Source organism: Odocoileus virginianus, chromosome 6, assembly GCF_023699985.2.
Source record: "Odocoileus virginianus isolate 20LAN1187 ecotype Illinois chromosome 6, Ovbor_1.2, whole genome shotgun sequence".
Classification (NCBI taxonomy): domain Eukaryota; kingdom Metazoa; phylum Chordata; class Mammalia; order Artiodactyla; family Cervidae; genus Odocoileus; species Odocoileus virginianus.
This window is the reverse complement of record NC_069679.1, coordinates 14394304-14416153: the sequence shown is the minus strand read 5'-3', so window position 1 is coordinate 14416153 and position 21850 is coordinate 14394304. Positions and strand designations below refer to the sequence as shown.

At 56.0% G+C, this 21850-nt stretch overlaps 3 protein-coding genes across 9 annotated transcripts in view; 1 reads left to right on the top strand and 2 right to left on the bottom strand.

Moving 5' to 3' along the window:
* Positions 1 to 2144, top strand: part of THTPA (thiamine triphosphatase) — a 42948-nt gene extending 40804 nt beyond the window's left edge. For both annotated transcript variants that reach the window (XM_070468842.1, XM_020897350.2), the window contains one exon: positions 245 to 2144. In XM_070468842.1, the coding sequence (XP_070324943.1) occupies positions 245 to 357 (113 nt within the window). In that variant the 3' untranslated portion in view covers positions 358 to 2144. The remainder of the gene's footprint in view (positions 1 to 244) is intronic.
* Positions 1081 to 9602, bottom strand: AP1G2 (adaptor related protein complex 1 subunit gamma 2). Of its 6 annotated transcripts, XM_020897343.2 has the most exons (22): positions 9385 to 9602; positions 8792 to 8996; positions 8265 to 8389; positions 7980 to 8121; positions 7763 to 7859; positions 7517 to 7593; positions 7304 to 7399; positions 6827 to 6907; positions 6458 to 6556; positions 6231 to 6286; positions 5948 to 6061; positions 5640 to 5780; positions 5500 to 5554; positions 5297 to 5419; positions 3836 to 3925; positions 3612 to 3739; positions 3240 to 3344; positions 2835 to 2958; positions 2618 to 2753; positions 1782 to 1945; positions 1456 to 1554; positions 1081 to 1368 (listed from the first exon to the last, which is right to left on the bottom strand). In XM_020897343.2, exons 2-22 carry the CDS (start codon positions 8993 to 8995, stop codon positions 1267 to 1269), a joined length of 2358 nt encoding a protein of 785 aa, XP_020753002.2. In that variant the 5' UTR covers position 8996; positions 9385 to 9602; the 3' UTR covers positions 1081 to 1266. The 6 variants fall into 6 exon arrangements, with proteins under 6 accessions (XP_020753002.2, XP_020753001.2, XP_020753000.2 ...); XM_020897342.2 differs by having other exon boundaries at positions 2618 to 2958; XM_020897341.2 differs by having other exon boundaries at positions 2618 to 2958; positions 3612 to 3925.
* An 826-nt stretch (positions 9603 to 10428) lies between these two features.
* JPH4 (junctophilin 4) lies at positions 10429 to 20196 on the bottom strand. Its single transcript, XM_020897348.2, has 6 exons — positions 19360 to 20196; positions 18289 to 18839; positions 16804 to 17575; positions 13162 to 13280; positions 12280 to 12812; positions 10429 to 11364 (listed from the first exon to the last, which is right to left on the bottom strand). The coding sequence occupies exons 2-6, from the start codon at positions 18665 to 18667 to the stop codon at positions 11281 to 11283; spliced, it is 1887 nt and encodes a 628-aa protein (XP_020753007.1). The 5' UTR covers positions 18668 to 18839; positions 19360 to 20196; the 3' UTR covers positions 10429 to 11280.
* Positions 20197 to 21850: the final 1654 nt, after the last annotated feature.

Below are 21850 nucleotides of genomic sequence, written 5' to 3'. Positions count from 1 at the left end.
CTCCTTGCCAGAGGAGAGGTTCGTGCTTGGCTTCCTAGGCCCACTTCTGCCTCAAGTGGCCCTCTTCGGCCCTGCTTCCCCAGGCCAATCAGGGAGCAGGCTGGTGGGTTAGACAAGCTGGTTGGACGGCGTTCAGGATCCCAGTGCTGCCTTGGAAACGAGTTTGGGGTCCAGCTGCGTGGGCAGGGAGAGGCAAAGTATTTGCGGCCATCTGGTTCTCTGCTCACTCTCCTTTTGCCTGTAGGTGTGCTGGCCCAGGAGAGGGCACCTGCCAAGCTGATTGTGTACCTGCAGCGCTTCCGGCCCCAGGACTATCAGCGCCTGCTAGAAGTGTACGGGTCCAAAGTGAAGCCTTAGGGGACTGGAGATCCGGACACGACACGGGGCTAGGGTGTCACTTCCCCGATGCAAAGAGAGCTCTGGGGCTGAGGAGCGTCACTCCTGGGCTCACCGTGCCTCTTCCCTCTGGCTCCCCTTCCCACAGAGACTCCTCTCCCTCCAGCTCTGTCTGTTCCTTCACCCTACCCTCTGCTATCCTTCCTGGAGCCTTCCCTGGCTGCCTCCTCTCCCTCATCCGTCAGATGCAATCTGTGGGCCGCCCCTCTCCCCTGGCCGCTAAGCAGCCTCCATTGATTTCCGCTCGTGTTTATAGGATTTCCACTTAGCCGTGATCAGTAGTTAAGCACAGGAAAATCCCTTGCCACCCCCCTCCCTTGGTCGATGCCATTGATTCTGCCAGCGGCTCCTAAACTGCCTTACAGCTGAGTTAGAGAGGAGGGGAGGCAGCAGGGATTTCCCTGCCCCGGGCTACAGGGAACAGCAGCAGCTTGGGGAAGCCAGTGAGGATTCCTGTGAGAGATCTAGAACTTCTGAAGTTGCCCCTGTGCCCTGCTCTGGCCTAGAGGGTAGGGTGCCTCCTGTGGAGGTTCAGGGGCTCATCTGCTCCCCAGCCAGAAAGGGGGTAGAAGGAAAACCTTCCTTTGTTGAAACCAGTTCCAAAGGCTTAGGGCAAGATACCTACTTCCTGTGTAAGAAGGCTCTTCCCTGGCTGTTATTCACATACACGTTCCACCTCAGATATGGCTTTGCCCCCATGGGCTTTATTGGGCTTTCATCATTTGTGGGGTTCCCCCCCACCCCAGTTTCTGCAGCAGCAAGCACAGGACCAGAGTGCCACCTGCTGGTCACCCTCAGATATGGCTCCAAGTAGCTGGGGCTCCTGATGTGGGGACACGGGAGGACTTCAGGTTTTGAGTGGAGGCTGAGTTATTGCCATGTCTCCACAGGCAAGTTGTTCACCTCAAAGATTTCTTGTACTGACTGGCCAAAGTGGTCGTAGGTGAGGCGCAACTTCAGCCGCAAGGGGGCCTAGGAATAGGAGAGCGAAGACCAGGGTAAGCACAGATGACCCCTCCCTGCCTTAGGGCTTAGCCTCGAGGGGCTCCTGGAGCTCACCTTGTTAGGATTGAGGATTCTGAGCAGCTGGGTCATCGGAAGGCCACCCTGGGCTGGAACGGTGTCTCCACTGGGGGCCTGTAGCTGCAGCTGGAAACTCTGAACATAGGAGGTTGGACAGAGCACACAGTAAGGCAGCTGGCTGGCTCAGGCAACCACTCCACACCCAATAGTTTTAAACCCTCTTCCCACAACTCCCCAAGTGCCTGTCTCTGCAGTCCCTCCCTTCTCATCTCATCCTCCCACCACCCCTACCACCTCCCCTACTTAGTGGCTTTTTCTCCTGGAGCATCCAAGCTACCTCTGAGTCCTGGTCTTCTACAAACCTTGGGCACAGCCACCTGGCAGATGAAGTGGGTGACGTCACCCCCTGAGGTGTTGGTGGCAGTGACAGTGATTAACAGCAAAGTAGGGGTTCCAGGGGGTCGAACAAAAGAAAGAGTCAGCTGAAGTCCTTCACGCTCAAATACTTTGAGATTTGGGATGGGAGCTACAGTAGGGAGAGAAAAGGGACTCGGTATATGGGCTGAAGTTAACAGTTCATTCATTCATGCAAGAACAATTAAATGAGCACCCACTGGGTGCAGGGAACTGCTCCAGATGCTAATGACCGAGTGGACAAGAAGATGAGGTCCCCAGTGAAGCTCACAGCTTAGGGGAGAGAAACAATAAACAAGAAAACAATCACAGTCTGTAACTGGTGCTCTGAAGGAAATAACCTGTGGGGGAACTAACTGAAGTAGGAGAGGGAGGGGAAGCATCTGACATTTTAGCTGAAGCTGAAGATGGAGAATGAGCCAGCTATTTTAATGTGCTGGGGAAAGAACATTCCATGTGAAAAGAATATGAACACCAAGGGTTTGAGGTGAGAGGGCCTGAGAGTTGAGAGGGGGCCAGTGGAGCGGGTAGTGGGAAAGCCTGTGAGGGGCAGGGAGGAAGCAGGACCCCGGGCCAGAATTAAGAAATCTGAACAAAGGGAAGACATTAGAGGGTGTCCAGGAGGGGACTGGTATGATCTAATGAATCCTTTTACTAAGATGGGGATGTGATGGGAGTACACAGCAGGGAAGAGGGAATCTGAATCTCGGTCCTCAGCTTAGAAGGGGAAGCACCTATTTCCACCACCCCTTCTTTAAGACATCTCCCCTTTGCTGAGGCTTACCAGAGGGTAGGGGAGTGCAGGGAAGGTCAAGGAGGTGTATCAAAGTGTCTCCTGGGGTGGGATCCAGAGGGGGAGGGTGCTGGGCATTCTCAGAAGGGCCATCCAGAAGATCTAACAGATCCAAGAGCTTTGAGGCCTGGAGAGAGGGCAGAAGGGTCAGGGCTGGGTATGGAAGCTGGACCATGCTCTTCCCCCAGGGGTACCCCGGCCCCCTCACCTGGGTCTCCGTGGGGACGGGGGCTGCTTCTGAAAGCTGGGCTACTTCTTTGCTTTCCTTTGCTGCCTCATTGACCTGAGGGCCACCCCGCTCCACAAGAGGCATCTTTTCCAGGACGGCAGCCCTGAGAGGAAGAAGGCAGGTGTATCCCTGGGTTTTTCACAAGAGATGTGTGGGAGGAGGGGAAAGAATAGGACAGTCCTGGGCTCATGGTGGGTCAGGAGTACCCCTCTGATTTCCTAAGATGGAAGAGTCTTGCTGGCTTTCAGATGAACAAGGAGGGTGGGAAGCCCACTTAGTGTCCATGAACTGTGGGCGGGCACAGGTAAGGCTGAGACCCCTGCATCCAGAACAGGGCACTAGGGAGCGGGCTGGGGGTTGGGTCCCACACTGTCAGCGGCGCACCTCAAGTGGTCGTACTTCCGGAAGAGGGCGTTGTACTCCACTGCCCGCTGCTGCAGCTCCACGTCCTGGCAGCTCCCGTAGATGGACATCACCTGGCAGATGCGGCTGGGCCACAGGGTGGTCCGTGACTGGGACTGGCCATCTGCCCTGCCCTTCACCTCTAGGATGCGGCAGGAAAGGAAGAGCCAACCCAGAGCAGGGAGAGACCCACGATCCTTGGCTCAAAAGGAAGGACCTAAGGGCAGGGGGCTGGGGATGGAGGTGAAGGCCTGGAGGGAAACTCAGAAACGGGGCGGGGGGGCACGGTGAAGGGTCATCTCACTGGAGGTACCAAGAAGAGGCTCTGTGGGAGGGGCTGGGATCCACTCTTACTTGTTGTCCCCATGGAGCCGGGTGCTAAGCTTCATGAGGGCCGTGAGGGCATATCCCCTGGTGGCCGGCAGGGACATATGAGACTGAAGCACCCTTTCCAGCAGTGCCAACACCACGTCTTCCTCCACCTTCCGGAGGGGGGGAGGACACAGAGAGTGACCCTGGGGCCGGCCCTGCCTCCCCTCACATGTCCCTCCTCTGTGTACCCCCAACGCAGGGCCCACCTGCAGGGGCTCAGTCTCCTCACAGGTCCCCTCCAGCAGGAGATCTCCGTATTCCCCGATGCACCAGGCTGCCACCTGCACCAGTGGTTGCTGTGGGGGATGAGAAACACGCTGGGCCGGCGTCTGGGTCCCTTCCTCACTTCCAGACCCCGTGACATCCCTTTAGGCAGTGCAGAGATAGCGGAGTTTGCAGGGGTGGGGAAAGGGAAGGGCCTTGGCACAGGGAGCAGTTATGAGCGATTTTTAGTTTGGGGCTCTGTCCTGGCTCCTGGGCTTCTTCTGCCCTCTAGTGGCCACGTATAAGAACTACATGGCCTACAACAGCTCTCACGATCATCATACTAAGTGAAAAGCCAAAGACAAACAGTATGATATCATTTCTGTGAGGAATCTAAAAGATAATACAAATGAATCCATACACAAAACAGAAACACTCACAGAAATAGAAAACAAACATGGTTACCAAAGGGGGAAGGAATGGGAAGGATAAATTAGGAGTATGGAGATAAACAAACTACTATATATAAAATAAATATGCAAGGGTTTACTGTATAGCACAGGGAACTACATTCAATATCTTGTAATAATCTATAATGGAAAATAATCTTGGGACTTCCCTGTCAGTCCAGTCGTTAAGACTTTGCCTTCCAATGAAGAGGGTATGTGTTTGATTCCTGGTTGGGGAGCTCAGATCCCACATACCTCTGGGCCAAAAAAACAAAAATATAAAACAGAAGTAATATTGTAACAAATTCAATAAAGATTTGAAAAAAATGTTCCACATTAGAAAAATAATAATCGTATAACTGGATCCCTTTGTTGTACACCTGAAACTAACACAGTATTGTAAATCAATTGTTTCAGTTTTTAAAAGTACCATAGGATAAAATTCAGAAAGAAATACCAAAAACAAAACAACCCCTTCCCCCCACCCCCAGGCCTAATCACAAGGGGTGCAGTGAGGATGAAGCGAGGGGGTCCTCCCTTGAGGAAGGGGTGGATGGTTTCTGCCTAGCCTACTAGAGTAATATGGAAAGCGGTATTGGCATATTGGTTATTGGTTGGCACCTGTGAATTCACTCAGCATTCAAGGTAGTAATAAGAACTAATATACACAAAAAGAGCTTTTATCTATATCCCGTTTGATGAAGACAGCTCTGGGAGCTGGCAGGGTAGAGTGCTGGGTAGACCCGGTATGAAGCAAGTTCAGTGAGTCATCTGTGGTTGCACAGACAGTAGATAACAGAAGCAGGACAGAAATCGAGGTGTTCTAACTATAAGCAGGGCTCTCTGTCCTTCAGTGACTCCTCTACTAAGTAGAAAGCTGTGAGGGTAAAAGAGAGAGAGAGACAGAGCTGTGACTCCAGGGGGAAAAACAGTTGGGAACCTGGTATATGGACCAGCTGGCCCAGGAAGGGAGGAGAGGGGTGGGCAGCCCTGGGCCTGGTGGTGGGAGCATACCTGGGAGATGTCCTCAGCCAGGGCGCTGTAGAGGCGGCGCACGGAGTAGGCGTGGAGCTCCTGGGCGCCCCCAATCAGCTGGATCAGGTTGGCCACCGCATCATCGCGCACATAGGTGCCTGCCTGGAGGGGTGAATGTGGCTGGGTCAGCGTGGTGAACCCTGCCCGCTCCCACCCAGCTCTCAGCCCAGCCCCTGCCTCACCGTCGTCAGCACACGGAGGATGGTATCTATGTGCCACCGCTTGGTTGGGGCAAACCTAGGGGACATCAAGGCTCTTCAGTCCTGGCGATGACCCTCCCTGGATGTCACCCTCTCTCCCTCCTGCGCACCCATCCCCTCACCTCTCTGCTGCCAGTAGGATGCCGGAGGCACAGTCAGCCCGAAGATCAGGGGGGCAGGACTCCAGAAAGCCCTGCAGCTCCTGGGTCATGGTCCGCACGTTGGAGCTGTTCACCAGGGCCAGGCTCAGTTCCAGGGCCCGCCTGGAGAAGAAACGTGTGTTTAGACAAGGTCTCCCAGGTCACCCCGTGACATTCCTTGGGGCCCCCCTTCCCAGGCACCTGTCTCCTTAGTCCCCTTTCTCCAGTTGCTGAGCTGGCCCGGTGCTTGGGCCCTCTGCTCTTCGCTCTGGTTCCTCCACCCTGCTTACCGGCTGAGGGAGGCGTCAGGTTCCCGCAGACATTCCACCACGGTGGGCCGGTGCCGCTGCACTGCGCTGTGATCAGACTGCACCAGCTTCAGCAAGGACGTCAGGGCCACATATCTGCTCAGAGCAGGAGGGGCCTTAGCATACCCTGGCCGGCAGCCCTCTCCCCACCCGTCCTGCCCTGGTATGGAAATGAGAAGCTGGTGAATCTGGAGATTCTGAAAGAAGGAGGGCAGAGGGTCAAGGGCCCAGTGGCACAGCCCTGCCAGACACCTGGGCCTATTACCTAATGTTCCTGTCACTGTTGAGTAGGAAGCGGCCAAGGATGTTGACAGCTAGAACCTACGGGGGGCAGAGGTTGGGAGTCAAGGAAGGAGCAGCCCGCTCATTTAGGAGTGGGGACCCCGTGGCACAGGGTGCCCGGGGAGGGGGAGGAGAAACCGGGGAACAGGACCTGTCTGCCCGGCTGAAGTGGGTGGGAGGGGCCCTGGGGAGAAGCCTCGGGGAAGGTACCCTCAGGCCCGCGGCAGAGCGGATGTCCATGATAGTCAACACCGTCTCAAACAGAACCGCGCTGCCTGCATTTCGGCTGGCGTCTGTGTTTGTGGCTACCTGCATGGATGGGAGAGAAGCTCTAAGGGGCTCTGTCCTTTCCTCATGTCATCCCTCCATCCCCTCCCTCACCCCCCCCCCCACCCCCCAACTATGGGCCAGGGGCTACTGCACTGCAACAGACTGTGTCCCTAACCTCAGGAGAGATCACAGTCCAGAAACAAATGGAGACACGATCATGTGGCCACCGCATGGGGAGTGGTCATGGGAGGGATGCCCAGGCCAGTGGGATCACAGAGCAACACATCTAACCCAGGCCCCCAGCCCCACCTGGGCCAGCAAGTCATTCATGGTCTCACTGCTCTCCTCGTGGTTCCGGCCCAGAATCCGAAGCAGACGAAGTATCTGGACCTGAAATTGGGTTAAATAAAAGTTGGGGGTAAGGGGCTGAGGAGAGAAATCCAACGTTGAGAGCATTGTGAGGGGTCTAGCTGGTTCCCAACAGCTTCTTTGTGCTCTCCCCTCCCAACCTTCTCTGGTCCCTTGGGCCCTGGGAGGGTTCAGAGGTGAGTGAGGCCAGGAGATCTGGGGACAGTTTTTTTGGGGAAAAAAAAAAAAAAGGTTACCAAGTTGGATTTTCTAGTTTTCAGGCATTCCCCCTCCCCACATTGGACCTGGGATGACCTGGTGCCTGCCACCCTCCTGCCCAAGTTACTGATGAACCAAAGTGTTGTCTGGGAGGGGACCACTACCATGGGCTGCCTAGGCTTTTTGTTCTAGGGATACAGCAGGGAAGGATCGGCCCACCTGCAGGAATGGGTCGCTGACTCCAGATACGCTGTGTTCTGTGGAGCATCCTGTCATCACCAGAGTCCGGAGGGTGTGCACCAGCTGGGGTACCACCTGGAGTGAGGGCAGAGCCTGACCTGGGCATTCTTCCTAATCCTTTCTCCCTCCAGCCCCCTCCAATCCCACTGCCCTTCTCCTCCTGGCCCGGGGCCCACCCCTTCACCAGCCCACCTTGCGAAAGTGCTTGAGGGCTGCAGGGCTTCGTTCGCAGAGCTCAGTGATCAGCGTGACAGTGCCCAGCAGGATGCCTGGGTCAGGGTGAGGGAGCGAATGGTGGGCAGGGCACAGGGGAGTCTACTGTGTGTGTGTCTGCATGCACATGCTGCCTGTCACTGGGGAGCTCCTGTCCCTGTCCTGGGGCTCCCTTCTGCCCACAGCCAGAGCGGAGGCAGCAGATGAGGAGCCCCGTGGCCTTACCATGGTGGCGTTCATGAAGCAGCTGGGCACAGGGTGGGAGGAAGATGTCAGAGAGTTCGGGGACCTTCCGGATCATGTGCACTGCAGTCAGAACAGCCTGCAGAGGTCTGGGGGGTTAGAAAGGGCAAGGGTCTGCCAGGATGGAATCCCCCACCTCTACCACGTGGCAGACAGCACAGTTTCTGTAGGAGCAAGAGCCTAGACCCTGCTGTCTCACCTTCTTGCGCACATAGGCGCTGGGCTGCAGGAGCAGCTTCTCCACCTCCGGGGCCAAGTCCCGGCACATCTCAGCAGAGCCCATGGTGCTCAGCGTGCACAAGGCCAGGCCTTGGACAGCCTCAATCCCCTGGCTCAGGTCGCTGCGGAGTTTGGGGAGTACAGTCAGCCAAGCCTCTGAGGAGTCCAGTCCTTCCCAGTACCTACAGCAGGCAAACCCCTGGGATTTCCCCGTTCCCCACTCTCCCATCTCCCTGATTCCAAGTGCTTCCCAGAACCCTCTCACTTCTTGATGCTGTTGGTAATGAGCAGGTGGGCATCCTGCCTCTCATCCAGTAGAAGCATGGCCCCCAGGTAGCCCACCCTCTTGTCTGTGAACCTGGGGGAGGCGATCAGTTTCAGGCACTCCATCTACAGGGAAGGGGGCAGACCACGAAGGGATAGGGGTGAAACCGGAGGCACTTTTCTATCTTCCTCCTTTACACCAGATTAACCTGTGGGGTCAGCATACCCCAGGACCGCCCCCTTCAACAAGAATAGGGTTTAGGAGATTCAGTTAGTTTCAAGGAAACAGAAGAGTGGGAGGAGAAGAGGAGGGGCCTTGAATGGCGCTGGCCAGAGAACGAGGGGTTTTCAGTCCATCTGATGACCAGTTGGGGTTGTAAAGGGCAAGATCTGCGGTACGCACTGTGAGGGCCCAGAAACTCCGCAGAATAAAGAAATCGAGAAACAAGTAAGTGAGGGGGGTGTTCGATACCGTGCCCCACCAGCTTCTCTCGTCAAACTCGGACGGGAGGCGTCCACGCCCAGTACCTGTCCAAAGTGGGCGGGGTAGCCTAACATGTGGGCGTAGAGCAGTTTGGCCAGCTGGCGGTGGCTGTGCAGAGGGTCCCCATCGCGGAAGGAGGCCCGGATGTGGGCGCACTCTTTCTGGATCACCTCCCGCTCCTGGGCCTGGGTCTTGGCCTCACGAATCTCCTGGATTAGTTCCTGAAGCTTCAGCGAGGACGCCACCATCCTGGCGGGCAGAGCCCGGAAACGGAGAGGGCCTTAACCCTCTGGCAGTAAGCATCCGGCCTTTTCTGCACAGGCTTGCAATAAACCAAATTGCTGAGGGCCTGGGTCCCAAGGCACCCTAAAACTGATCCCTGTCCCCAAATCCCGCCCGGTCCTCGCCGCCCGAGACCTCCATTACGCATGCGTCCCCGCCCCACCCCGCACCCGTCGCTACCGAGCCTGCGCTGGAGCCCCGCCTATTTCGCCCCCAACTGCGGGTCTCCACCTGGCTTCCCATCCCTAGTTCAGTTATTCCCTTCTTTCTAGAGCCCGGCGCTATTTCTTTCGCAGAGACCCCCGGCCCCCTCTCAGGCGGTGTCAGCTTCCCCGCACCAGGACGCCAGCCTCACCTGGCTTCAGTCTCAACTCCGCTCCTGTCCCCCCAGCGCTTCCTGGTCCTAGCCCCGAGGAGGGCTGGGGCTTGGTCTGATCCTTCCCTCTCCCCGCCCCTATCGCGGGACCCCGCCCCTCCTGGACCGCCCTGTAGAGCAATCTTGAATCCTCTGACCTCAGGCCTTTCTGATTTGGAGTTTAAGGGAAGGATCTCTTTAACTACTTAGGGGCGGCGAGACTGTCACAGGCCTGGGACTTCCCAAGAGGGCTCGTTCACCGGAGAGCTTCTGAGAGCTTGGGTTTGAATCCATCGCACCCAAAGGAGAGGACAATTCCCCCCCCTTTTTTTGAACTTTTTTATTAATATATTTTTTTTTTTTTGTTAAATTTCTTTGTATTTTTTTTTCCTGCAAGACTTGGTGTTGGCGGCACTGTTGTAGTTTAACGTCAATCCCAAATTCCATGAAATAGAAATCAGAAGTAAAGATTGAGAGGGGAGGAAGGAGGGAGGCAGGCCAAGGAGTAAACAGAGTTTAACTAGAAAAAAAAGAAGAGTTTGTGTGTGGTGGGCATTCCCAGGCAAGGCCATTCCTTGAGGGAGGGGGTTGGCAGGCAGCTTGCTCTCTGCCTCATGCAGGGGAGGGAGGAAAGATCCCCTGGGGACCCTCAAGCCCCCTCTTCCTAGGGCTTCCTGTCCCCAGGGGAAAAGCTAGTACCAGGGATCAGCCACAACCTCCAACAGGGCTCTCTACCCACCTTTCACCCCAGTTTGACTCTCACCTCTGCTCTGCCTGGAAAGTGTGTGAGAGATTGGCTTCCTTTGATCCCCTCCTTCGTGTTGTTTTCCCATTTCACATATGATGGGGGAAGGGATCTAACCCACTTAGAAACTACTGACCAGCTTCTCCTGCCCTGTGAGTTCCTTATTGTCTTATGTGGTTCATTTTCCAGAACTGCCTCCCCCTGCCACTACTGCCAGAGTTGGGGAGTGGGGTCCTTGCTCTGCAGTAGAAATGTCTTCTTCAGGTCCCTTAGGAATTTAATCAAAGGCCACACGTGAGTCCAGACCAACCAAATAAACTTTTAGGGGGAGAGAGAGAGATGGGAGAGATCAGCGGGTGGGCTTGGCTGCATGGGACACTATCTTTCCTTTTCACATTGCTCTTGACATGGCATGCCACCCTAGGGGGTTGGGTGAGAGGCTGGCTGTTGGGGAAAGGAAGAGGGAGAAGATGCTCGGGAGCTGTTCTGCCTTTCATTTCCCTTTTCTCCTTCAGGGAAGCATGGAGTTTGGCAAGAACCTAGCTCAGTGCTTGGAGGTGAGGTAGGCTCCTCCGAGGTCAGAGATGGAGGCTGCACCCCTTCCAGATTTGTCACTAGGCCTCAGAGGGACACCAGGCTCCTTGGGTCGGGGAGTCCTAGAAGCATGGCCAGCGCCTCGCCCAGTTGGCGGTCTTCTCCAGTATCCAGTGTACCCCTTCCCCATGGTCTTCCTTTCCACTCAGCTTCCAGGAGACTCCTCAGGACACCAAACCCCCACCCTCATCCAAATTCAGGTCTAAAGAAAAGGCCAGGGAGGGTGTGGGGGCAATGGTCTGACTTAGAATTGTGTGTCTCAGAGAAGAGACTCTGAGCGAGAAAAGCCCTTCGTATGTAAACAATCTAGAGAGAGAAGGGTTTGGTAGGGAAGGGAGTGGGAAAGACAGAGACAGAGCCAGAGGGAATGAGACAATCTAAAAGGAGAGAGGGAAAGAAAAAGCAAGAAGTAAAACCAGAGAGGGACAGAAAAGAAAGTGAAGGTAGAAGAGAAAGACAGGAGAAAAAAACAACCAGGGGGAAGAAAAAGAGAGAAAAGGCAGGTCAGAGGAATGAAGAGGCAGCAACCAAAGCCAGAACTAGGCCAGGCAGGTGCCTCAGGTGAGGAGCTGGGAGAACAGGAATGCCAGGCTGAGGTCCAGGAGGGCCACGGCTCCCACCACCAGCGGGTTGGCAGCTCCCTAGAGAGATGGGGAAAGGCAGTCTCAGTGCCTGAGGACCAGGTGCAGCTACAAGTCCCACCTCCTGCCCTGGCTAAGGTGGCAAAGCAGAAGGGTCCCAGACACCCCTCCTCAGAGGCCTGAGTAGGGATATCTCCAACTTTTGCTTTGATTGCAAAATAGCCCTCTACTCCCAGGCAGAGCCCTGCCTTCCCTCTGGCTCCCTCAAGTGAGCCCATCCCCCGCTCCTCTCCCCTCCCTGCAGCACGTGGCCCAGGCAGAAGGTGCCTGGCCTTAGTAGCAGACGTTGGCAGCAGCCGCCTTTACTGCAGTGAAGCAGAGAGGGATGAAGGGGTGAGGATATGGTTGCTAGGAAACAGGAGAAGGCCTGGAGTCCAATCAGAGTAGAGGGTTCTAGGGAAACTCCACCCCTCCCAGTTTTCTGCCTTCTTCCCTATTTCCCTTCTTCCCTGGAGAGGGAGGGAGAGTCAGGGTAGGGAGGGAACAAGCTTTTCCTTTTTTATTCCTGGGCACCAAAGAGAGAAAGTGTGGAGGTGGGGGTGGGGGTGGAAATGATATGAAAGGAGAGCACGGGAAGATGTTCTGGCTCTACCGATAGTTATTCATTTGTAACCTTGGTGAGTTACTGTAAGTGCTCTGGGCCTCAGTTTCTCCATGTGTCAAGTGAAGGAGTTGGATGTGAAGGTCTTGGAGGTTCCCTCCCAGTTTGAAAATTCTCTATTTCTTTTTTTTTTTTTTTTTGAGGCGGGATGTAGTCCAAGACTGGGTAGGCAAAAAGAAAGCTAAGTGCAAATCAAAGCCCCACAGGGGATCAGAGAGAGGTCTGGAAGTGATGATAGGCCAAACTTTGAGGGGTAGCAGGGCCAGAAAGGATGGGAGACTCAGAAGGCACAAGGTGGGGTGGGAGTTTCTTACCGGCTGGGCGGGCCTCTCCGTTGCAGTAGACTCCTCAGCCTCTTCCACCAGGCATCCGGCTTCAGGACCCCTCGAGGACAGGCCCCTCAGGACTGGCAAGGCTGCAGGCTCTGGCTCCGAGACCCCTGGTGTGCTCAGCTGGGGAAAGGGCTCTTCATCCTCCCCCTCCTCCTCTCGAAGACTTCCAGAACTGTCACTGCAGCCTCCAAGGAGTGGGGAGCCATCTCTGGGCTCTGGCCCTTGCATCCCAGCCTCATCCTCAGCCTCATAGCCAGCTAGTTCCTCTGCCTGCTCACCCGGCCCCCCCCACTCCTCAGGCCAAGCTTTGGGGCTGGAGAAGGGACCCCGGTCCCCTCCAGAAGGCAGTGGGCTCCGGCAGGTAGGGGGTCGCCAGGGTTGGTGGGAGGAGGCAGGACTGCTGGGCAGTTCAGGGGAGCCCTCTGAGGGGGTCAGTCCATTCTCGTACACCCCAGGGCTGTCCTCATCCAGGGGCTCGGTGTCGGAACCTTCAGAGTCATGTCTGGGTCTGCGGCCTGGGGTAGGGACAGCTACGAATCAGACGGGCTGAACTAGCCTTGGGCTGCCAAAGCTACAATTTTATCTCTCTGTCTGGTCACCTCCCAGGACTCTGGTACCCCAACTTTACAGCTTCTTAATGCCAGGTCCCATCCCCAGTCCTTATTACCCTATTTCTCAAATGCCTACTTTAGTCCTCAAACAGCTGGGCTTGGTCCCCACCCTCTGTCCCCTTAGACTCTCATACCCTGGCTTTTCCCATCCCCAGTTCCCTGCAGCGATTCACTGCCCCCTTTCCCAAGCCCAGGTCCCTGCATCTCCCAGGAAGCCAACCCCCTACCCCGCCCCAGGCTACCCACACCTTACCTGGGACTTCCAACATTGGCTGCAGATCTTGGGCTATCAGTTTAGCCATTCGAGCTGCCTCCACAGCCTTCTCGGCAACGCTGCTGGCTGCCACTGCCTTGAGAAGGGCGTCTGCTGCCCTGTCAGGTTCCGGGGACAGGGTCTTAATAGACCTACTCCAGTCCCTTGACCCACGTCCCTCCCAACCTGCCACCCCCCATATCACAACCCCTAGATCTGAGATCACCTCTGGCAGCCTCACCCTCACTCACCCTCTGCCAGCTCACCCTCACCTTCCATGGCCTGGCAGGGCAGCTGGCCTTCACTTTCCTCTGCAATACCTGGGCTGTGTTTGCTGTCATCACACCTTCCCGTTCTTCTCGCACCCCTCCACCATTTCACCCAATAGTAACACTTCCCTTCTTCCAGCTGCAGGGGCCAGGCCCTCCCTGCTGCCTGCAGCCCTGTTATTCCATTCCTGTCCTGCTCCCTCCCAAAGGCAAATGAGGCCTCACTCTCTTAGCGCCTCTCTGCAGCTTACCTGCTTGGTGCTCAGAAGCTATGCCACTTTGCTGTGTTGATACCTTCTGTGTTATGAGAATTTAAAATCTTCTTTTCTTCAGCCACTACTGTTATCACATCCTTCTCGCCTGCCCTTGCTCACTGTCACTGCCCCTCACCCCATCTACTCCTTTCTGAGCTCTGGAACTGGATGGCTCTCTCCTTTCTGCCACTACCTATTCTCTCTCCCTGCTAACATGCATGCTTTCTCCCCATTGTGATCATACCTTCTGGGTGAGCGCTTAAACTCCCTTCCACAACCAGCCTTCAACCCTACCCTGCTCCTTGTTAGTTGTTCAGTTGTGTCCAACTCTGTGTGATCCCATGGACTGTGGCCCGCCAGGCTCCTCTGTACATGGGGTTTCCCAGGAAAGAAAACTGGGTCGGGTAGCCATTTCCTTTTCCTGGGAGTCTTCCCAACCCAGGGATTGAACCCAGGTCTCCTGCATTGCAGGCAGATTCTTTACTATCTGAGCCACCAGGGAAGCCCAGCCTTGCTCCTTAGTTACAGGTAACCATGAAGCATTATTAATCCTTTCCTCTCTGTTGTTTCTGTTTTCCATCTGATGTCAGATATTTCCTCAATTTTCCCCTCCCTTTTACCCTCTGCTGTTAATCACAGATGCCTTATTAATTAATGTATTAGTTCTGTAATCTTGACTGAAGATGGGCTGTAGGATCAGAGGCAGAGGTAATCTTGGCTGAAGGACCAGAGGTAAACATAATCAGATATACTTGCCACGGGCTTGAATGTATCAAGACCCATGACTCCCTCTGGCCCCCGGGCTTGTTTTTTCTGGCCTAGGAAAGCGGTCTGGGTATCCGGGTACAGAGAGGCTCATGGTGTCCTCTGTCAGCTTAGGTCTACTTCCTCTTTATATACCTTGGGAGATGTGGTCAGCTTCCTCCCCTCAGACCTGGTCAGTCAAGGACCGTTAGAACCTGCTTGGAGAGATCTCAGATAACCCTGTTCTTATGTATTATCTGCTTTCAGGATTTATATGCTTAGCCCTGTTCTGAAACTGAGCTGGTCTCAGAGTTTAAGACAGGGGATTAGGATTGCAGTTTGGGGTTGCATTGTGTTCTCTTGGTGGCCAGGAAACTGCAACATTGACAAGGGCCTCTGCTTTTCACTTCGGAGGGTATGGTTGGTCAGATCCTAGCCAGTAGACCCAGTCTGTGCTCAGGAGTCAGGCCAGGCTCAGGCTACCTGAATGATGTACTCTATGTGCACCTGCTGCTGAGGCTCTGCTGTTTCCATGGCAACCAGCAGCCAATCAAGTTTGCCGGGCCTGTTGCTGGGGAGATCAACCAGCTTCCTCCTACTGCCTGATCTTTCTGGCTACTGAGACCAGTTTTTCTTGCACATGCCCACTCCCTATCCAGCCTAAAGTGCTCCCTGGTGCTCTGCCCTCCCCCTTCCCTGGATCAAGGCCCTGGACTTTAACCATCCAGAAACTCAGATATATCCACACATAGACATAGACATTCTCTGGTTCAGGCCTCTACTCTGGATATGACCTATTCACACACACACACACACACACACACACACACACACACACACACACACACTTTACACCCAAGCTATTTGGACATATCTTGACTTTCATCCTCTGAAATACTCTTAAATTTCAAACAAGATCTTTCAACTGTGCCCTCCCCTTTCAAGAAAAAACAATATCTAAAAATTCCTATGTGTAAATTGTATAATTAGGAGCTTATGAACTCATTACAAATAGATTTTTGGCTTTCTTCAATCACAAGCCATTAAGCATTTAAAATTAAGCACTTAAAATGTGGCTAGTCCAAATTGAATGTTGTACTTTAAGTGCAAAATATATATTAGATTTCAAAGACTTAGGAAAAAAAGAGGGGGTGATATAAAATCTCTGCTTAATTATTTCATACTTATTTTAGGTTGAAATGATAATATTTTGGATACATTGGTTTAAGTAAGATATATTATTTAAATTAATTTCATCTGTTTTTTCCTATTTTTTTCATATGGCTACTAGAAGATTCAAAATTATGTATTAAGCTTACATTATATTCTGACTGGACTGCACTGTTTGAGATAATGAGGTTCCTGATGCATGAAATGTAATCTGATTTACAGAAAGAAAATTTCATTTACAGGCAAGTCTGCTTCCCTCCAACCTTTATCAGTTGGGTTAAGGGAGGCCGAGGAGTCAGAGCCTAGAGGGACTATTTTTTCAGGTGGGTAGATGAGCAATATGTTATTGCTTGATAACTCAGTTGGTAAAAAATCCTCCTGCAATGCAGGAGACCCTGGTTCGATTCTTGGGTCGGGAAGATGCACTGGAGAAGGGATAAGCTATCCACCCCAGTATTCTTGGGCTTCCCTTGTGGCTTAGCTGGTAAAGAATCCGCTGGCAATGTGGGAGACCTGGGTTCAATCCCTGGGTTGGGAAGATCCCCTGGAGAAAGGAAAGGCTACTCACTCCAGTATTCTGGCCTGGAGAATTCCATAGACTGTATAGTAATGGGGTCGCAAAGAGTCAGACTCGACTGAGTTTCACTTTCACAGTCACTTGACTGACTTTCACTTTCACTTTCCAGATCAGCTGTACAAACTAGACCTTCCCCGAGCCTAAGGCTGAAATGGTATCAGACTGTGGGCTGGCTTGGATGTGCTTAGGAATGTACACCTCTTGTCTCTCTGCCCGGGGCTGTTGCTCCCAGCAGCAGAGTCCTGGAGGCTGGATCAGCTACAAGACGAGGAAGACTAGGAACATGTCTGAGTTCCAAGAGGTTTCCTGGGCCGGCACGAGGCAGCGCTCATTGCTACTCCCACACACAACAATGACACACTCCCCACAAAGGACACTGAGACACAGTTATAGTCTAACAGGGCTTCCCTCAGATACCCAGCCACCCACGGTTACACCTAAGTCCACCTGTAGCCTCAGATACAAACACAACAAATACGCAGGGCTACAACTGCCAAGTCCTAGGCCTCCTCTTCCCCACCAGCCCTAGGCTTGGGTCTTGGTCCCTCTTTAGGCAACGCCCCCCTTCCGTATCCACGGGGCACATTCTCCCCTTAACCCAGCTTCGGGCTCTGCACGGGGTGCCCACCTGGCAGCGGCGATCTCCTGGCGCTGGCGGGCAGCGCTCACGGCTCGACGAGCACCCTCGACCGCCCTGTCCACCTTCTCCTTGACTTTGCCCCGGCGAAGGGCCAGAGGGAGCAGGCTGCGCACGCGCCCTCCGTGCACCAGCCGGTTGCGCTTGTACTTGCCCTCCTCGCGGGAGCCGTCGGGGCGGGTGGTGCGCCCGTAGCCGTGCCGCCGGTTGCCCAGCCACTCGCCCTCGTAGCGTAGCCCGTTGGAGCGCTGGCTCACGCCGTAGCCGCTGCGCCGGTCGGCGCGCCATTCGCCCGCATACACCTCAGTGGCCGAGCCCTCGATGAGGGCGGGCGGCGCTGGGGCCGGGGGCCCGCTGGCCTCGGAACCCGGGGGTCCCGTGCTGCCCACCTCGCTGCTCACCTCGCTGCGCAGGGAGCCCCGCTTGCTGCCCAAGGAGCTTCGGCGCCCGCCCGCCCGGAGCCCGCTGAGCAGTAGCGAGCGGCGGAAGAACCCGCCGGCCGCGGGGGTGCGCTTTCTGGAGGATGCGCCGTCCCCGTCCCCGGGCCCGGCCAGCACGAAGCCTCCCCGGGAGCCAGAGGCCGGGCTGCCTCCTTCGTCGCCGGGCAGGGGCAGGGGCGGGGGCGGCGTCGGGGGGTCACTGTGGCCGGAGTCCAGGGAGGTGCGGCGGGGCGAGCGCAGCAGCGCCGCCTGATGGTAGGGCACACTCTGGCGCACCCCGTAGCCGTGGCGCTTCCCCGCCTGCCACTGGCCCTGGTAGGTGCCTGCGGGGGGCGGGGTAGGAGGGGGAGAAAGAGTCAGGACCCGCCGTTCCTTGCACCCCCAGCCCCGTGCGCCCCTGGAAGCCTCGGAGTCGGGTGGGAGATATGGGAGCAGTTGGTGTGGAGGTCGGGGAGGGGCACTGGGAACTGGGGACTGGCCAGGTTGGGTCGCAAGGTGTGGAAGAGCCGAGTGAAGACTGGCAGGTAGCAGGAGATGCGTGGATTAGGGGCGTGCAAGTAGCCAGGGGCAAGGGGAAGGGACAGGCAGGCTGGGGTGTGTGAAGGACAGGCAGTCCGGAGGGTGTGAGGGGCAGGGTGACGGGGCTGCATAGACGACACATGACAGGCAAAGAGAACTCTCAGGGGCGAGCTGGCCGAGGAAATGAGAGGGGCCAGGCAAGTGGGGGGGGGGGGGTGGTGTCTGGCAGACGGGGTGGTGAGGGTCAGAGAGGCGGGATGTGAGGCTCAGGCATACAGGAAGGGGTGAAGGCAGGAATATGGGGGAGAGGGAAAAACAGGCAGGGAACAGGCAAATGAAGGCGTGTGTGATGATGGGAGGAGAGGGCAGAAAGATGGGCGCAGGGGCGCTCATCGATGGGGAAGGAGTGTAGGACCACAGTGGAGCACAGGGGCGTCTGGCTAGGAAAAGCATAAGGGGCAGGCCAGCGGGGAGGCGCACGCGGACGAGCAGACAGACAGTGGGCAGGGCCCCGCACCTCCGTCGGAGTAGGTCTCGGTGCCGTAGCCGTCCTGGAAGCCGTCCTTCCAGAGCCCGGCGTAGCGCAGGCCGGACACGCTCTCCCACACGCCGCTGCGCCCCTTCAGCCCGCCCAGCCACTCGCCGCGGTACGTCCAGCGGCTCTTGCGCTCCACGCCCAGCCCTTCGCGCTTGCCCTGCTGCCAGTGGCCCTGGTAGCTGTGTCCGCCGGGTCCCGTGAAGACGCCCAGTGACTCGAAGCCGTGCGCCCAGCAGCCGCTGTACTCGCCCTGGGCGCCGGGCCCCGTGCACACGCCGTAGCCATGTGCCCGCCCCGCCTCCCAGCCCCCCACGTAGCAGCCCCCGTCGTCAAAGTCGAACTTGCCCCCGGGGGACATGCATGTAGTTGGCGCGGCCTCAGCCCCCCGGTGGCTCAGCGCATCCTGGGGCTGGAGAAGCCGGCTGGGGGCCTGGGAGCCGGGCGAGGCCTGGGGGCGGGGGCAGTTAGACCGGGGCCGGGCGGGGGGGCCCCAGCGCGGGCTGGCAGGGCCGGACCCTCATCCTGAGTGGCTGCGGAGAAAGAGGGGGGAAGTGGCGAGGGAGGCCCCTCCTCTTTGCCCGCCGCTCCCTGGCCCAGTGGCTCCGGGGCATCAGCACCGCCCCCCAACCCCCCACCCTTCGGCTGCATCTTCCAGCAGCTCCTAAGCTTTGGAGGCACAGAGCTCCCCCACCCCTCTTTTCTTATAAAGGGCCGCTCCCAGGGCTTGGGGTCCTCACCCCTAGCGGGAGTCCCACTTTTCCACCCTGGAACCCCAAAGTATCGAGTGTGGATGGCAGTAGGCGGGGGCCTTAGGGGGGGCTGGGCAGAATCGTAGGCCACCCGCTTCCCTGCCTGCTGTCAGGACCTCTCTGCCCCGGTTCTTTGGCTTCCCTGGCAAGGGTGGGGGATGGTTGGAAATGTACGGGGGAGATCGGAGCAAGGTGGGCAGAGGATTTGGTGGGGGAGAGGATGGGGCTGGGGGAGGCTCTGCAGGGAAAAGGCGAGGGTGGGGATGGTAGACAGGCAGAAGGGAGGAGGCAGGTTACTCACCATGTGGGCTGGGGCTCAGGCTGCCTCCCAGGCACAGCATCCATGGCAGGAGACCTCCACTCCCACCTCGCCCAGACAAGCCAAGCCCCCTCCCCTTCCGGAGAGACTGCTCCAACCCAAAGAGCCAAGGTGGGGGAGCCGCAGGAGAGAGTCCCCTCTCTCCCAAGCTAGAGGAGCAGGCGGTGGAGGGATGGGGCGCGAGGTAGTGGCAGGGGTAGGGGGAGATGAGAACAGTGTAGGGGAAAAAAAAATCTGCCTTGGATGGAGATAAGGAAGAGGAGCTGGGAGCTGGATGGGAAGAGAAGAGGGGACTATCAAGAGGGGGTGTTTTTATTATTTTCTTCTTATGGTTGGGAGAGGGGAAAAAAAAAAATCAAAATTCTGATTCCATCCCAGCACAAATCAATGTTTGCTCCCTCCCAGCGTCGCGGGGGAGGCTGGGCCAGGCAGATTTAAAGGGGCAGAGAGAAGAGAGGAGAGGGTGGGGAGAGGAGGAGACGGGGATGAAGCCAGCGGCGGTGTTGGCGTTGGGGGCGGGGCAGGAAAGGATGGGTGCCTGCTCTACCTGCGCGGAGGGAGGAGGCCAGTAGAGTGGAGGATGAGAGGCACCGAGCCCCCCCAGGGTGAAAAGAAACCCTGGGGTGCAGGCCGGGAGTGGGGTGAGGCTGAGGGGAGGGGAGAGGAGCCAGGGGGAGGAGACTGAGCAGAAGATGGGGAGGCTGGGGGAGGCCGATGCCAGCCGGGGGAGGAGAGATGCTGGCGGGGCCAGGAGAGGGCGAGAGGAATACAAAGAAAGAGGTGCAGGGATGAGAGCTAAGGCGGGGGGAGATTCTGTCGGAGAGGGGGAAAGGGAGGGAGACCCATTCTGGGGCTGGTGAGGGATGGCAAGGAGAAGAGAGGCAGGGGAGGAGGAGAAGGAGGGAGAAGAAATAGATATGGAGACTGAGAGAGTGAAATAAGGGTTGTGCGGGAGGGAGAAAGCTCTGCACCGGGAGGGCGGGCTTGGGGCGACATCTAGGCAGGAGGAGCCCAAGCAGGGGCTGGAGGGCCAGAAGTGGTGTTTGAGGGGCCCTGGAAAGAAGGATGAACCTGCCAGCTGCTTGGACTGAAGCCAGGAAGCCTTTGGGCCTGGACGCCTGTGTCCACCAAGTCCACTGTCCTCCCTAAGAAACCGCTGCAGTGGACCGAGAGGCTCCGCACCTGCGCTTTCTGAGCAAGCTTGAAATGGGGCCCTGCCAGCAGGCCTGGCTGCACCATCCTCCACCCCCTCCAACTATGTCTCCCTGGGTTCTTCCCAGGGAGGGGAAGGGCAGGAATGAGGGAGTGCATTGTTTTTGAATAGGGAACAGGGGTCTTGCTTGGGCGGTGCCACAAAGATGCTGGGTGTTTGGAGTCTTCTCTTTTGCAAACCTAGAGGCAAAGAGGTGTTTTTTGGGGGTTGCTTTATTGTGGCAAGGTCCCCTTCAGCCTTCCGCTGCTCCCTGACCCGAGGGTCCACACAGCCTGGGTCTTCAGTTTATGGACAGAAGTCTTTGTCTTTCCTCTCCTCAGCTTACTCAGACACTGAATCTACCCTGCCCCTAAGCATTAGGAAGGAGAACGCTGTCCAGTTACCCACAACAGGATAGAGAGTCAACTGCAAATGAGTGCTTTTCTTCTTTTTGGCTGCTTTCAGGATCTTAGATCCTGGACCAGGGATTGAACCCAGGGCCCCAGCAGTGAGAGTGCTGAGTCCTAACTACTGGACTGCCAGGGAATTCTCTCAAGTGCTTTCATTTTCATACAAGTTCTGGTCTACCCTATCATTTTCCAGAGAAGAGAATAAGGCCCAGCCAGGGTTTGAGGGGAGATCACTCCCCCAAGGTCACACAGCAGAGTTGGCAGAATTAGGATTAGGACAGACTCGAGACACCTTTTGAGCCCTACAATTCCTCCCAGGAATCCCTTGTACTTGGAAACTGCCCTTAAACTCAGGAGATCCATTTTGAGTACTGAGGTAAAATAAAAGAGCATGAAGTTTGGAATAAAAGGAAATTTCTCTTGCACATTGTTTTTCTAAAGGTGGATATGAGGTTGGAAAAACATGTTAAGCCTTCAGGGTTGGGACCACCTTTAAGAGCTTAGCACGGAATGGGGCAACTGTGGGTCTACTTGGGACAAGGCTGCTGATGGAAAGAGAGGTCCTCCCTCCTTCTCTCTCTCCCTTTCTTTCTTGCTGAATGGAGAAACATGTACATAGTTTACAATGTATCAGGCATGTTGCAGGGAAGACAGATCCAGTGGTGAACAGTGTGGTGCCTGCCCTCATGGAGCTTATTATCTAGTAGAGAAGACAGACAACTAATAAGCAATTCTAGAGTAGTTCATGTTATGATGAACTAGGGGTAGAAATAGAGAATAGCCTAACTTTCGCTGGCTCCCTAGGGAAAGAGCATTGAAGATGAATCCAGAAGGTAGTTGTGGAATAGGCCCAACTGCATTGAGTCACTCG

What these genes read in the sequence shown, in the direction of transcription:
- AP1G2 (XM_020897341.2), bottom strand. Translation starts at nt 8,995, where the DNA reads ATGGTGGCGTCCTCGCTGAAGCTTCAGGAACTAATCCAGGAGATTCGT. An exon ending in ATTACCAACAGCATCAAGAA is followed by an intron (nt 8,122 to 8,264) that starts GTGAGAGGGTTC and finishes CAAACTCCGCAG; the next exon opens with CGACCTGAGCCAGGGGATTG. An exon ending in GAATCCTCAATCCTAACAAG is followed by an intron (nt 1,369 to 1,455) that starts GTGAGCTCCAGG and finishes TCCTATTCCTAG; the next exon opens with GCCCCCTTGCGGCTGAAGTT.
- JPH4 (XM_020897348.2), bottom strand. Translation starts at nt 18,667, where the DNA reads ATGTCCCCCGGGGGCAAGTTCGACTTTGACGACGGGGGCTGCTACGTG. An exon ending in CGAGACCTACTCCGACGGAG is followed by an intron (nt 17,576 to 18,288) that starts GTGCGGGGCCCT and finishes CGCCCCCCGCAG; the next exon opens with GCACCTACCAGGGCCAGTGG. An exon ending in CGGAGAGGCCCGCCCAGCCG is followed by an intron (nt 11,365 to 12,279) that starts GTAAGAAACTCC and finishes CCATCTCTCTAG; the next exon opens with GGAGCTGCCAACCCGCTGGT.